This window comes from Pan paniscus, chromosome 9, assembly GCF_029289425.2.
Source record: "Pan paniscus chromosome 9, NHGRI_mPanPan1-v2.0_pri, whole genome shotgun sequence".
NCBI lineage: Eukaryota > Metazoa > Chordata > Mammalia > Primates > Hominidae > Pan > Pan paniscus.
The window spans coordinates 79,491,519-79,507,715 of NC_073258.2; the positions used below are offsets into that span (position 1 = coordinate 79,491,519).

A 16,197-nucleotide genomic window follows, 5' to 3' on the forward strand; every position below is an offset into this window, starting at 1 on the left:
AATGCCTGGCATATACTAGGAACTCAAAAAATGATTGCTAGACAAATTTAAGAGCCTTCATGGGATGAACAAAACATAAATCAGTTCTTATGAAAAAATGTATTTTTTAAAGACTTTGAAAAAGAAAATGATATTCACATGTATACTCTTCTATTTTTATTTATATTTTAAAATATGACTTACGTCCACAAATATTAACTGTGGATTGAATCTGCATAAGAGAGAGCTTAAAATCCTCATTTGCCTCTTCAAATTTCTCTAGTTCAGCAATTCACAGTAACTTAAGAAAAGTAAATAGAGTACTAAATTAAAAATTCACTCTTGGCCAGGCATGGTGGCTCACACCTGTAATCCCAGCACTCTGGTAGGCCAAGGCAGGTGGATTACAAGGTCAAGAGATCGAGACCATCCTGGCTAACAAAGAGAAACCCCGTCTCTACTAAAAATACAAAAATTAGCTGGGCCTGGTGGCAGGCACCTGTAGTACCAGCTACTCGGGAGGCCGAGGCAGGAGAATTGCTTGAACCCTAGAGGCGGAGGTTGCAGTGAGTCGAGATCACGCCACTGCACTCCAGCCTGGCCACAGAGTGAGACTCCGTCTCAAAAAAAAAAAAAAAAAAAAAAATTCATTCTTACCTGTCACAGTATAAGACTGCTGGTACTACAAGAAATGAGACTGGTTTGAATTGTCTATGTAAGTTTTTCAAGGATTTTTACTGACAATTTCAGGTGCTGCTCATAGTCTTCTGTCCACAAAACTATTACTAAATTTCAAACCCTCAAATGAAAAATATTAAACAGCAATGTACCCCTCAAGATGGGAAGCAAAACTTACTTCAAGTTGAAAAAGTTCTCCAGCTCCCTCAGAGTCATTGGATGTGATTATTGGAGTATGAATATGTACAAAGCCACTGTCCTGAAAGAGAAAACCACTGTTTTCAGGATATTTGCACATTCAACAATTCCAAGAACACACATCCTCTTATAGTATTAAAATGGCATACTAAGCAAATGCTGTATCAAATCCCTCCCTAATCCCCTAAATATTAAGACTATTGAAAATCAGTTGAGTGTTTTAACTACCCACAGGGGCACAAATAATTTTAATTCAGGAACACACTTAGACATTAACTAGTCCAACATCTTCATTTCAAAGATAAGGAAGTTAAGGCCCAGACAGATTTAGTGACTTTCCACAAGTTACACAATTAGTCAGTGGCTGAGCCAGGACTAGAACCTAGGTCTTCATGCTCTCTCTTTAGTACTATATTCTCTTCCCATTTCTCTGACATTTTGGTGGTGATTTAACAAACACATACGCACACTCTAGGCTAATGCACAATGATGCTGCCCACGTTGCTAGAGGAATACAAAGCGATCAGTATAAACTTATCTTGAAATATGACCTCAATTGTAATGAACCACCAAAAAAGGAGAAAAAGTAGACAAATAGAGACTGAATAAACAAACAGCAAAAAAAGGCAGAAATGATCTTTAGGAGGTCTCTCATTAAACTGATGGCACAATGGACTCCACATGGCACAGGCAGTGTACTTCCTTTGCCTGAAGGAATATTCTGAGCAGCAGCAAATCCATCCATTACTGAGGTCCCCAAATGGAGCTCTTCCGAACAAAAGTCTGAGACTATTTCCATTAGTGAACCACAAAAGCTGTTGCTAGTCAGCAACTTCAAGGTTATGCTTCTTTCATTTTGACTATGGATGTAAGCAAAAGGTTACACACAATGTAGATGTTTGCAGGGTGGGACTGCAGGTAACGAAAAGTGAATTTATAATAGAAATGTAGGATAGTACATGCTTAATGCAAAATTTTGGTCTTGGAATCAATACAATAAATTCTTACATACATATCTCTGCCAAGTTTGGTGGAGTGTAGGTTGTCTCTATGCATTACTAGGGACCTCCCGAATATGATCCTTCTCAAATTCAAGTATTCTGGCTATAATACAAAGTATTCAGTCAACAACTTGCCTTATGATGTGGACTGATTAAATATTCAAGCTCTAAATTAGCAGTCTCAGAAAGTATTAAAATGTACACTTAATCTGACAGCAACATGCCCAGAGCTGCTGCACAGAACACATTACAGAAAACCAATAAAATCTGATCAATAACATTACTGCATAAAATTTTCATCTCCTAGGAGCCAAGAATCATGGACATGAAACATTTCTTCCACATGAATGTAGGCAACTATGAACATGAGTGCAGTAAACAAAGAAAGGAAGTGAAAAATCCAAAGGAAACGAGGGTGGGGAAGGGGAGGTGGAGAGGGAGGAGAAAATTTAACGGCTAAACATGATTGCCCAAGTTAGAACTGGTCAAATGCCACAAGAAACAGCACTGTAAATCTTAGGAAAATAACTGAGATTTTTTTCTAAATCACACACCTAGTGGGAATTATTTTTAATACTTAACTAATGCTAAACATTACAAAAGGGCCCAGCAGCTTTCGCTGCTTTAAAACTGCTAGCAAGGCTTATCAAAGTTCCTAACGTTACCAAATGCTAATAAAGGAGAGAGTACAAAGGAAGAATAATACAGCCGTGCAAACAAAGTCCAAAAAAGTGAAAGTGGGTGGGGGAGTAAAAAGAATAAAAGGAAAGTAAATAGCAAGGAGTGGTTAAGTATTGTCAGTATGTGCCTCAAATAGGTTTCCAGTGTCACTTATTTATACTGTCCCGCAGCAAAGGGGTTCCTAAGTAGAGACATGAAGGCCAGAGAAGGGACCAAAAATAAAAGCAAACACTTTCACCCAATTTTTCAGATTCTACCCATCACCTCCAAGTATTTAAATATTTTAATACACATTCTAAAACCAGATATTTTATAAGGCTCTGAGTATCCCAAAATTATAAAGTTCATACATTACGGCCCATACACATCAATAAGAGAAGACTAATAGATTATCTTTTTCTTTCACGTGAAACTGAAATAACTATTATTTAATCAGAATCAACAAAAAAGGAAACGTGAAAGGAATTGCTAGCCACAGGCAGGCCATAGACAACACAAAGTGACAGCAAGAAGAGATTTTAAAATTCCATAAAGAGGCCAGGAGCAGTGTCTCACGCCTGTAATCCCAGCACTTTGGGAGGCTGAGGCGGGTGAATCACCTGAGGTCAGGAGTTTGAGACTAGCCTGACCAACATGATAAAACCCAGTTTCTACTAAAAAATACAAAAATTAGCCTGGTGTGGTAGTGCACACCTGTAGTCCCAGATACTCAGGAGGCTGAGGCAGAGGTTGCAGTGAGCCGAGATCACGCCACTGTGCTCTAGCCTGGGTGACACGGCGAGACTCTGTCAAAAAAAAAAAAACAAAAAACAAAAAACATAAACAGCAGTCACAGGAACTCAAAGGCATAGCAATTTGGAGACATTCTACACAAAGGTAAAGAATACTCCACATAGGCTGGGGCACAGTGGCTCACATCTGGACCCTAGCACTTTGGTTGGTCCAGGCAGGATTGCTTGGGCCTAGGAGTTCAAGACCAGCTTAGGCAACACAGTGAGATCCCATCTCTACAAAAAATACATTTAAAAAAACTAGCCAGGCACAGTGATGCATGCCTATAGTCCCAGCTACTTGGGAGGGTGAGGTAGGAGGATCAACTGGGCCTGGGGGGATTAAGGTGGCAGTAAGCCATGACTGCACCACTGCACTCCAGCCCGGACAACAGTATGAGACTTCATCTCAAAACAACAACAACAAAAATACTTCACATAGTCAGTGGCAGGCTTTGAAAACGCTGCCATACAGAGAAGAATAATCCCTGATACTCACAGGAAGAACCTCGACTCACTGAGAAAGAAAGAGCAGAATCTTTTCTACTGGCTCACTGAGGAAGAGGGGAAAGTAAGTAATTCATTTTAGGAACACTTCCACTGGAATTTAGAAAAAATTGGTGCCTAAAGAGAAAATTCCTCAGTTATTTCAGAAACTTGGCTTTACTGAATGACTCATTCCTTGAGGATTCTAAATAGCCAAGTTTTAGTACATAACAAGTATGTCAGTTTTATGAGCAAACAAGTTTATACAAAAAATATTTTTCATACTCAAACCAAGAAATAACCTTAGATCCTTAAAGTGTCTTAACTTAAAAGTACTGTTCAAGTTTCCATTTTCCCCCCACATTTCTATATTTTAATTAACAAAACTGAAACTTACGAAAATTTTTTATTTGGAGGCTTAACATCTTTTAGCAAACCCAAAGTAACAGATCAAAGAAACACTACAAAATACTAGGTAACATATAACTATTACTTAATACGCCTTATAGTACTACAGAAAGGGTTCTTTAAACAACTAATCCTAAGTATCACACATAAAGGTAGATAACTATCACACATAAAGGTAGGTAACAGAATTATATTCTCCAGGTCTTTACAAATACTAAGTGAATTTATTACTACTCAAAAAGTGTCTATTTTTGTAACTACTCTATCACGAATGGTGCTAAAATTCAAGTTATTTCCAACCACTTGAATTTTTTTTTTTTTTTTTTTTTTGAGACAGAGTCTCACTCTGTCGCCAGGCTGGAGTGCAGTGGCGCAATCTCGGTTCACTACAACCTCCGCCTCCCGGGTTCAAGTGATTCTCCTGCCTCAACCTCCCGAGTAGCTGGAACTACAGGCATGCACCACCACGCCCAGCTAATTTTTGTATTTTTAGTAGAGACGGGGTATCACCATGTTGGCCAGGATGGTCTTGATCTCTTGACCTCGTGATCTGCCTGCCTCGGCCTCCCAAAGTGCTGAGATTTCAGGTGTGAGCCACAGCGCCCGGCCATGAATGTTTTTCAAATTTCATTTTAGTAATTTTTGGCCAGGTGTGGTGGCTCACGCCCGCAATCCCAGCACTTTGGGAGGCTGAGGTGGGTGGATCACCTGAGGTCAGCAGTTAGACCAGCCTGGCCAACATAGTGAAACCCTGTCTCTACTAAAAATACAAAAATTAGCTGGGTGTGGTGGCATGCACCTGTAGTCCTAGCTACCTGGGAGGTTGTGGGAGGAGAATCCCTTGAACCCAGGAGGCGGAGGCTGCAGTGAGCCAAGATCATGCCACTGCACTCCAGCCTGGGCAACAGAGTGAACTCCGTATCAAAAAAAAAAATATATATATATATATATATATAATATATACACACACACACACACACACACAGTATTATTATTATTATTATTATTATTATTATTGAGATGGAATCTCGCTCTGTTGCCCAGGCTGGAGTGCAGTGGCGCAGTCTCTACTCACTGCAACCTCCGCCTCCCGGGTTCAAGCAATTCTACCTCAGTCTCCCGAGTAGCTGGAACTACAGGCACACGCCACCATACCCAGCTAATTTTTTTGTATTTTAGTAAAGACAGGGTTTCACCGTGTTGCCAGGGCTGGTCTTGAACTCCTGAACTCAGGCAATCCGCCTGCCTCGGCCTCCCAAAGTGCTAGGATTACAGGTGTGAGCCACTGTGCCCAGTAATACTAATATTTTTAAGACAGGATCTCACTCTCCTGCCCAGGCTGGAGTTCAGTGGCACAAACACGGATCACTGCAGCCTCCACCTCCTGGGCTCAAGTGATCCTCCTGCCTCAGCTTCCTGAGTAGGTGGGACTATAGGCACATGCCACCATGCCTGGCTAATTATTTTTACTAGAGACCAAGTCTCACTATGTTGCCTAGGCTGGTCTCCAACTCCTGGGCTCAAAAGATCCTCCTGCCTCAGCCTCCTCAAGTGCTGGGATTACAGATGTGAACCACTGCACCCTGACTACTTTATTTTTTTATTTCAATTTTTTTTAGCTTGTCTTATTTTTTAATTGTTTACATATCTCTAAAAGTTTCAAGTAATCAATGTATAGTGTGTAGTCTACTTGTCAATACCACCACCTAGTGGCCAAAAGCCTACAAAACCTTCAGAACTAATAATTTATCAGCTGTTGTAGCCATGTGGTTAAAAAACAAAAAGGTATTTTTACGATTGTGTGGTTCAAGCACTACTGAAAATCCACATGGAAGCTGCATAGCAAAGTTTCCGACAGCATGTGTAACTGGACTCCTACAAACTATAATGGGATAACATTATATAATTTGATTTATTTTCCTTTGTCTTATCAAAAGCACATGCCTTAAAGCCATGATGTTCTTTAGCTCTTTGACCAAAAGTTAATCTGAAGGAGCTTTTTCAAGGGGCAAGAACCTTCTTGGTGAGACTGGGGCTGTGTGAATTTGGATACAGCCCAAGGGAAGTCTATAACCACTATTACACAACCTCTGCAAATTAGGTGGATCTGGAGAAGTACCACAGGAAGCCTCACAAAACCACGTGGAATAACAATAAACTTTATCTGCTGGATCACTCCTTGTCTTTGGGGCCCTCCCATCCACAGGGAGAGAAGGTCCCTTCACCTTAGCAACTTGTCAACCACATTAAACTGTGGCTTTCCCAGGTAGAGGGAAATGGTTGAGAAGCAAAGCTAAATGAGACAAAATGTCTTTAGTCATTAGATAGACCTACTTGATCAACACCAGTAACTCCTTAAAATTAGTGCTTACTTTATACAAAATATAGATCTATGACCAAGATGGAGAAACAGGAAACAACCAAAAACACTGTAAAACAACAACAAAAACAGTAACAATAAAAAGCAAACCCCATGAAACAATAGTTTTCAAGACAACAGATATCAGGCAACAAAAGCCATCTCTCTCTGAGATGGGAAACAAACATGGTAAACCCCTACCAGTAGACCAGCTTACTACCTTGAGATCTTTCAGGCCACAGCACAGGGAAGGGGAAAAAGTAAGGTAGAGCCCAGCAGACTCCCTGAGTTGAAGAGACACAACTCAGAGTCTGGAGAGACCCAAGTGGCTAGAGTTCATACGCTAGAATATCAGAGAGAGAGCTGCAGAGGGCCACCTTGTAGTATTAGGTAGATCAGTGCATTTGTGTGAGGAAACTATCCAATGCTAGGGAAAGAACCATCTAAAAAGATTAGAGAAAACAGTGCCCAGTGCTCACATGCTGGCTGGAAACAATACCTGTTCCACAAACTAGAAAAACTCATCATTCCCAAGGCTGTAGGTCGGGACCTGAGGAAGGCTTTGCCTCAGTGAGGAATAAATAGTACTAGACTGAGCACTGCTACAGACCTGCTTAACAAATCACATAAGCAAGACCTCAAAGGATCAAAGCGATAGCAACAGCTGTGTGCAAACCCACAGCACCCAACAAGGTAAAATTCACAATGTCTGGCACCCAAAGCTAGGACATGCAGAGTCAAGAAAGCATAACCCATAATGAAGAGACCAATCAAAACTAACCCATAACTAACAGACATGTTAACATCAGGAGAAAAAGACACAACTGTTTTTAAACAGTTATTAAAACTGTTTAAAGGGTCAAGAGGGAACTTTTAGGATCTTACCTTAAAGAAAGAATGAATAGCAGCTGTCGCTTCACTGCGAATCCTCAATATAGAACTCAGAACGTTAGTCCTACACCTAAAGTGAGGATGTTGTCGCAGGTACTCCAGAGGATGCCTCTCTTTATATTTGATGGGGAAATCCTGCCAATAAATGAAAAGAACAAATTAGAAGTCAAAAGAGATACTGTTTAATAAAATCAGTTTCCAGGGTATTTCTTAAACAGTGCTTTGGAACCAAACTAAGATCCTTTCCTTCTTTATTTCTTAATATAACTGATTTTAATCCACATTATTTCCACCAGGTAAGTGGAATGGTAGGACGGAATCAGAGACATGTAGGTTTGAATCTAGCTCCACTACTTATTAGCCAAGTAACTGAGCTAATATCACTGAAGCTCATCTGTTATTTATCAAGTTTGTATCCATTAGCTGTGAACCACTTCCTACAAATAGGTTAGGATTAATTATGCAAAATATCCACTGTTTGGCACACAGGAGTTCAAAATATTGTAGATATTAAAGATGTACACACAAGGCTGGTGTTCAATTTTAAAATTACCTATATGTCTTGAAAGCCCATGATCATTCATAATCAATTGGTGCAATTCATTACTATTATCAACGTGCTACTTCCATCTAGCAGAGTAGTAAAGATTTACAAAAAATTTGAAAGAAAATTATGGCTCCACACTGAAATATGTCTACACTGCTCACATTCATGTTACAAGATTAAGACAGACACATCCTTTCAGACAAAAATCAAAGTTTTAATTAAAAAGATAACAGAAGCTAAAAAAGAGCTACACTGGCAGCCTGTTTCTTTCAGTCTCATCCATTCTTTTTAAGTCTTGTACAAATACAAACTTTAATGTCGTATAGAAACAAGCACTATACTTACTAAAAGTGAAAATGTGACCATATCATAATTCTAGGGGTCAGAATTCCCTAATGTTGGAATACTTCAAAATGATACTGAATCGGAGGGCTTCAGGGAAGACGAAGCCATCAACACCAACAGAAGCCAAGGAAGAACAATTTAAGAATATAGTAGTCCCCTACTTACCCACAGGGGATATGTTCCAAGACCCCCAGTGGACGCCTAAAACCACGGACAGTATCAAACCACATAAACATTATGTTTTTTCTTCCACAACAATGGCCAGGTAGTGTATAAAGTACAGATAAGCAGGACAAAAGGATGATTCACATTCTAGGCAGGATGGAGCAGGACGGCTCAAGATTCCATGACACAATGAGAATGGCATGCAATTTAAAATTTAAGAATTATTTCTAGAATTTTCCATGTAGTATTTTGAGACCATAGTTCACCGTGGGCAACAAACCGTGAAAAGCAAAACCACAGACAAGGTTGAACGACTATAGTGAAACACATGGCAAATTTTTAGTAATCACAGATCCCTCAAAAAAAACCAAAAAGAAAAATGGTTACCATCTATATTACGCTCTTGATTTCCAAATTATTCTACCCTCTATTTCTCAGAAATCTTAGAACCTGATTTCTGATTTTACATCAATTAGAATTTCTTGGAAATTAAGGATGACATTTTAATAAAAATTGCATTTTCTTCTTTTATTTCCTTACATTTCTTCCTATTATACTGAAAGAATACACAATGAATTAAAATGATGCAATTTTCCTATATTTCCTCATTTTTGTTCATTAAATATTTAAAGACAGGTGTAGCAAAAACACAGAGGATTCAAATGGCTAGAATATAAATTTCAGTTGTGTCACATCAGCTCCTAATGTTAAGCAAATCATTTCATCTGGCTGGGCCTCATTTTCTCCATTGTAAATTTAAAGATTTGATTAATAATCTTTTATTCTCTCTAACCTCTTTATCAAGCTTATATATATGAAGCTAACAGAAGAGTCTTGCAAAAACAGGCATAAACATGTCTTAATACAGAATTTCTTGCCTCTATTTGGCCTAAGCCTTACAATACTACTGATCGGCATCACCCAACAGAACTTTCTGTGATAAATGGAAATATTCTGTGCTATCCAATATAGTAGCCAGTAGCCACATGCAACTACTGAGCACCTGAAATGTGGGTAATGCCACTGAGGAACTGGATTTTTTTATTGAATTTTAACGGATTTAATACCAAACAGCCAAAGGTGGCTAGAGCCTACCATTATTGGATGATCGGTTCTACATCATGCAAAAGTCATTCTTGGCTTTCCTAAGAATGAGCCCACCCTGGTATATCATTGTGGCTGACTGGGCATGCTTGTAAAAGCAGCAAGTTTTAACTGTGACACACACCACAGAGATGCAAAAATCAACACTTACCTCCCACTAAGCTATGTACATAAATAATTTTTGCTACTGCCTCTACAGGTCATATGGCTTGTTTCAATTATCTGTCACAAATGGAATATATTCTAAGTTTCATCTTCCTAATAATCACACTTAAAACAGATTGCTGTCTTAATTAAAGCCTAAACAGCCTCCACAAAAGTGTCAGAAATCATACCTTGGCATCACAATTTCCAATAACTTTAATTTTTTCTGCCTTCAGTTCCACATTTTGCCTTTTGGATGGACTTTTTATCAGCTGCCCTTGTACTTCCACAGAACTCCCAAAAGTTAATTCTCTACAGTAACAAAAAACAAGATAAACAAGATATCATTATATACAACCTTCATTTTAATATCAACTTTGCAATAAGAATATTAAAATACTTAATGACAAAAGCTTTTACCCTTTATTGGGTTAAATAATCTTCAGAATCTATGGATAATCTGTCGTATACATAGAGCATAAAATTATAAAAATGAATTCCATAAGCTTTAAAATGGGAATAGAGTTAAGAATTTGTATAATTAATTCAGAATTAAGAGGTTGTACAATTGCCCTTGTTAAAAAGTTAGTTGGCCAAAACACTTTTTAAAAGATTACAGAATACATGGGAAAACTGCAAATCAAAATAAAATTTGCCGGGAATTCTCTGTCCTATTTTTGCAATTAAAAAAAAATTTTTTTTTACTTAGTTGACTGGTGATCTAAGCACATAAGGTGCTACTTTCTGGTTAATAAGACTAGGTTCGAGTTCAAGTTCACCCACAGATTAACTGTATGACAACTATGGCAAGTCATCTAAGCTCATTTAAGAATCATCTATCAAAAAAGGAGCTGGTAAATGATAGTACATCTGTTCTAATTCTTTTTTCTTTTCTTTAAAGAGACCAGGTCTCACTATGCTGTCAAGGCTGGTCTCGAACACCTGGGCTCAAGCAATCCTCCTGCCTTGGCCTCCCAAAGTGCTGGGATTAGAGTCATGAGCCACCACACCCAGCCCATCTGTTCTAGTTCTAACATTTCATAATTACAGTAAGTATGACAATAAGTGCCTTCCTAATAAACTATTGAAATATTATAATATAGCAATACAATAAATTTTATTAAAGTAAATAAGTCAGGAGATTCTCCACCCAGTTTTGTTTGCTTGCTAAATATATGCTATTCTTATATAATTTATATAAATAAGATTGTCCACTATTGCATTATGGGTGGGGAAATCTGGTATACTTTCATCAACCTGAGAGGGTAATTTGAGATGCTCTGACTTAAAATATGTACTACCTGACATATATGAATATAAGTATATCCTAAGGTTTCCTGGGAATATCTCAAAGAGACAGTCATCCTACAGAAATCTAAAATCTAGGTCCCATTAGACCCATGTGATTGCTATACTGATATAATCAAAACAATTACAAAGTTTTTTAAAAGGTTACCATTAATATTAGGGCCAGGTGTGGTGGCTCATGCCTGTAATCCCAGCACTTTGGGAGGCTGAGGCAGGCAGATCACTTGAGGTCAGGAGTTCGAGACCAGCCTGGCCAACATGGTAAAATCCTGTCTCTACTAAAAATACAAAAAATTAGTCCAGTGTGGTGTTGCACACCTGTAATCCCAACTACTTGGGAGACTGAGGCACGAGAATTGCCCGAACTCATGAGGCAGAGGTTGCAGTGAACCGAGATCATGCCACTACATTCCAGCCTGAGCGACAGAGTCAGACTCTCTCCAGAAAAAAAAAAAGTTACTATTACATCAGAACAATTTTTCTTTGTTCTGCCCAATTGACCACATAGTCTCTGATCCATGAACCTATTCAATGTGTAAACAGCATTAACCCTAACAATCCCCGGAATAGCAAAGCACTCTAACAAATTAGAATAATGTTCTCTTCCTCAGAGCTGATACCTAACATTAAAATGGTGTTAGTTTTTGGTTTGGGGGGTTTTTTGGAGACAGGGCTCTATCACACAGGCTGGAGTGCAGTGGCAAGATCTTGGCTCACCACAGCCTTGACCTCCAGGGCTCAAGAGATGCTCTAGCCTCAACCCCCCAAGTAGTGGAGATTATTGGTGCACATCACCATGACAAACTCATTTTTATATTTTTGGTAGAGACGGGGTTTTAATATGTTGCCTAGACTGGTCTTAACTTGACTCAAGTGATCCGTCTGTCTCGGCCTCCCAAAGTGCTAGGACTACAGGCGTGAGCCACCACGCCTGACCTAGTGTTACTTTTAAAACCTGATGAATGAGACCATAAAGTTTCTTCCGTTTATTCAACAGGCAATAATTTGTCATATTGTCAGCACTATGCTAGAGGCCAAGAATACAAAAAAGAGTGAGATGCCATTCCTAACCTCAGGAAATTAAGAGTCTAGCAGGAGGATTCAAATAGGAATACAGCTGATTACCATTCAATGTGATACATTTTAAGACAGATGTAGGCACGGGACGCTATGGGAGCACAAAAAAGGGGTACCTGACATAATCATGGGATGGGAACATCAGATGATGCCTAACTAAGCAGGAACTATGAAAGACAAGAGGAGAAGAGGCTGTATTGGGCAGAGGCAGCAACATGTACAAATGCTATTAGGAAAGAGCAGAACAGCTTAAGGGAGCCGCAGGTAATTAAGAAAGACTGAAGTGAAGCATAAGTAGGGGATATCAGCATGTGACAATGTCAAATAGAGGAGGAAAGGCCTGAGCTTGAAGGATCTTGATTCCAAATATTCGGAGTTGATCCTCAAAGCTATTAAAGCAGATCTGTTTCAAAAGATTACTCAGGGGTCCAACGTAAACACTGGAGTAGGGAAGTGAGAAGCACTAGGGGTGAAAAACAAAAATCAAAGAATTCTTTTAAAAAACAAAACTCACCTACTGTCAAGGCCTGAATCTGCAACAACCTGAAGGCTTTCCAAAGATGACCCATCATTTACATGCAGGAACAAGACTTCCTTCTGGGATCGGACAGAACGAATCCATCCCTAAGGAAGAGAAATATTTCTAATGTGAGCGTAAAACATTTTACGTTTTCATTACACATACACACACAGACTAAATGGAAGAAAAACATGTACTCACAATCCTGCCTCAACAAATCAACTTCTTTTAGTTCACCAATATGCATACTTAATTTTATATGTTCCAATCACAATAGGATACACACTTTGGTATTCTATCTTTTGTTTTCGTAATAATGCACAACATTTCGAATGGATGCCTAACATTCCTTCATGTTGATGAGCCTAATTCATATAATCAATCCTCCCAATATTGGCAATTCCAGGTATTTCCTCCCAGAGCCCTGCCCTCTGGCCCAACAATAAATAACAGGGCACATATCTTGGTGCCTTTCTCAGGATGTGGGTTGCGCCCTTCTTTCTGGTTTCATCTCACTGCGCTGCCCAGAAGGCATCTCCTCTTTGGTGATTCTAAATCAACAGTAATTTCCAGGTTGGGCGCAGAAATCTCAGCACTTTGGGAGGCCGAGAAGGACGGATCACTTGAGGTCGGGAGTTTGAGACCAGCCTGGCCAACATGGTGAAACCCTGTCTCTACCGAAAATACAAAAATTAGCCGGGAGTGTTGGCGCTCGTTTGTAGTCCCAGTTACTGGGGAGGCTGAGGCAGGAGAATCGCTTGAACCAGGAGGCGGAGGTTGCAGTGAGCCAAGATCGCGCCAGTGCACTCCAGCCTGGGTGACAGAGCAAGACTCCATCTCAAAAAAACAAAAAAACACAAAAACTAATTTCCAAACGATTACTTTCTTACTTTCACTTGTTAAAAGTTAACATTTATTGAGCACTTTGTAATGTGCTTCTATTCTAACCTCTTTATAAATATTATGCTACTTAATCCTCAGAAAAACTTAACGAAGTGGTTATCATTTTAGAGCTGATGAAACATTATTTAGAGATGTCACGATAACCTCTCTAAATAGTCCAGGACACAGTCACCGATTAGTAGAGTTGAGATTCAAAAGGAATTTCTTACTTCAAAGTTCATGTTCTTATCAACGAGCTTTTCTGGGATGCTATTATAATTCTGCCCCATCCCCAGCTCCTCTGCCTAGGGAACACATCTTTCAGGACTTGGCTGAAATATTACCTCATGCAAGATATCTTCCTTAACCTTCTCAGTTACGTAACTTCCTGTTTTCTTATAGTTCTTTACTTACCTTACTACCAACTATCCTATTGCTAAAATTATTTGTTTTAACCATTGGAGCAGGGCTGTCCAACAGAAACATAATGTGAGTCACATGTTTAATTTAAAATTTCTTTTTGTGGCCACGTTAAACATAAAAGTAGATGAAATACTTCACTTTAACCTATTATGCCCCAAATATTATCAACATATAATCAATATAAAAACATATTGAGATATTTTGCATTCTTTTTGGTTCTTCAAAATTGGTATATATTTTACACTTATAGCACATCTCAATTTGGACCAGACAAAGTTCAAGTGCTCAGAGCCAAAAGTGGCTGGTAGCTACCATATCAGACCTCACAGGACTAAACTGAAATCTTCTAACCTGGGCAGCAAATTCTCTTTTCATCTTTGAATTTTCTCTTGACTAGCACACAAAGTATCATTAATGTATACCCAATTAATAGACCAACAGACCTATGGAAGGAATATGGAACTCAAAGAGGAGCAGATTGGTCATACTGCTAAAAAGTAAAGGATATGTGAGGACAACAGAAATCACTGCAACAGCAAGCCATGACTGTGTCAGTACAATCATGGGTGACAAAGCAAGAACCTACTCAAAAAATAAGTATTTATTATAACAACATCTGCCAGGCTTATGCCTGTAATCCCAGCATTTTGGGAGGCCGAAGGAGGAGGACTGCTTGAGTCCAGGAGTTTGAGACCAGCCTGGGCAATACAGTGAGACCCATCTTCACAAAAAACTTAAAAAATTATAGAGTGTGGTGGTGCATGCCTGTAGTTTCAGCTACTCTGGAGGCCGAGGCAGGAGGATTGCTTGAGCCTGGGAGATGGAGGTTGTAGTGACCTGAGATCACACCACTGCGCTCCAGTCTGGGTGACAGAGCTAGACCCTGTCTCAAAAAATAAATAACCACATCAGTGTACTTCAGCAACCTAATAAGAAACAGTCAAACACCTTGTTTATTCTGCACCTCTTCTATGTGGAGCTGCTGCAAATAATATAATCAGCAAGAGAAACAACAGCAGCTAACATTTGTAGACTATGAGCCACTGTTCTAAATATCTTACTTCCATTACCTCATTTAATTTTCAGGACTCAGGGACAATTATTATCTCTTTCCATAAGAGGAAAATAAGGTGTAGAACGCATAAACGCTATGCAGAGATTTAAACCTAAGCAGCTTAACTCCAGAGCTCTTTCAAACTGCTACATTCCAGTCTTTCTCCGAATTCATTAAAAATAAATTACATGCAGACCCCCACAATAGGCACTGAGGTGGCTAAAAGTTTAAAAGGCATGGTTTGAACAAGTATTTGCTGTCAGCCATGTGTGAATACAAAGGCAGGTAAGACACGGTTTCTGCTCTCAAGGAGGGAGGTCAAGACGACCACTTTATAAACCTGGATATTCATTATAAGGGATAAAGATAGAGAAAGGGGGCTTGTTCATTTACACTTTTGGTATGATTAATAAGTTTACAGGTAATACCCTGGAATCATGAAAGCAAAGTTCCAGCGCTTTACAGTCATCGGAACAGTTTTGTGAAAAGTAATGGAAAGCAGAAAAGTGCAAACCCGCGACGCCTACACTTTCTAACTTTTCCCTGCTGGTGGTTGTGTCTGACCCGACCGTAAAAGAAAAGCTAGATGTGGATGTGCCATATAAGTCCCTACAGGAAAAAACCCACTCCCTTCCCATTCACCAACCTGGATCTTAATGCGCTCCCCACTCGCGTTCTGAGCCCCGAGAGCGTCCCGCACGCTCAGTTTGGCTGAAGGTTTGTGCTTGGGGAAGGGGGCGAAGGAACAGAAGCGCACGGACCGCAGCAGGCAGCGGACCCCCAGCATCCCGCGTCCGACCAGGCCCTCCGCGGGAGCAGCCCAGACCCCACGGTTCGAACCCCGCCTGCAGCGGCCCTCCTTTCTCAGCTGCTCCCCTTCCGCGAGCGCAGCTCTGCTCTAAGGCACTCCAGAGCCCCTCGGCTGCGCGCTTTCTCCTTCAGGACTCCCAGCTCTATCCCCACAGAACCTCTCCGCTTCCCACTTCCCAACGGGGCGGAATGGACAGGACACTAGGCAAACGCCAGAAAGAAACCACGTGCAGTTGGCAGCTGGGGCGCCCCACTGCCCGCGACAATTGTAAACCTACGAACAGACCCCGGGCCGCAACACGCGCAACCACTCCGTCCACACCACGCCAACGCCGCTTACGTCATCACGCTACGGGGAAGAAGGGAG

General features: G+C 40.0%; 1 protein-coding gene across 4 annotated transcripts in view; it reads right to left on the reverse strand.

Annotated features, from left to right (window-relative positions):
• NARS2 (asparaginyl-tRNA synthetase 2, mitochondrial) overlaps positions 1-16,197 on the reverse strand; it is a 138,224-nt gene extending 122,027 nt beyond the window's left edge. For 2 of the 4 annotated variants that reach the window (XM_055094730.2, XM_063608692.1), the window contains exons 1-5: positions 15,667-16,178; positions 12,656-12,765; positions 9,948-10,068; positions 7,446-7,586; positions 836-916 (exon numbers count right to left, since the gene is read on the reverse strand). In XM_055094730.2, coding sequence (XP_054950705.1) covers positions 836-916; positions 7,446-7,586; positions 9,948-10,068; positions 12,656-12,765; positions 15,667-15,807 — 594 coding nt within the window. In that variant the 5' untranslated portion in view covers positions 15,808-16,178. Of the gene's footprint in view, positions 1-835; positions 917-7,445; positions 7,587-9,947; positions 10,069-12,655; positions 12,766-15,666 lie in introns of all 4 variants that reach the window. The other 2 variants (XM_003805159.5, XM_008968356.4) reach the window with 2 other exon arrangements.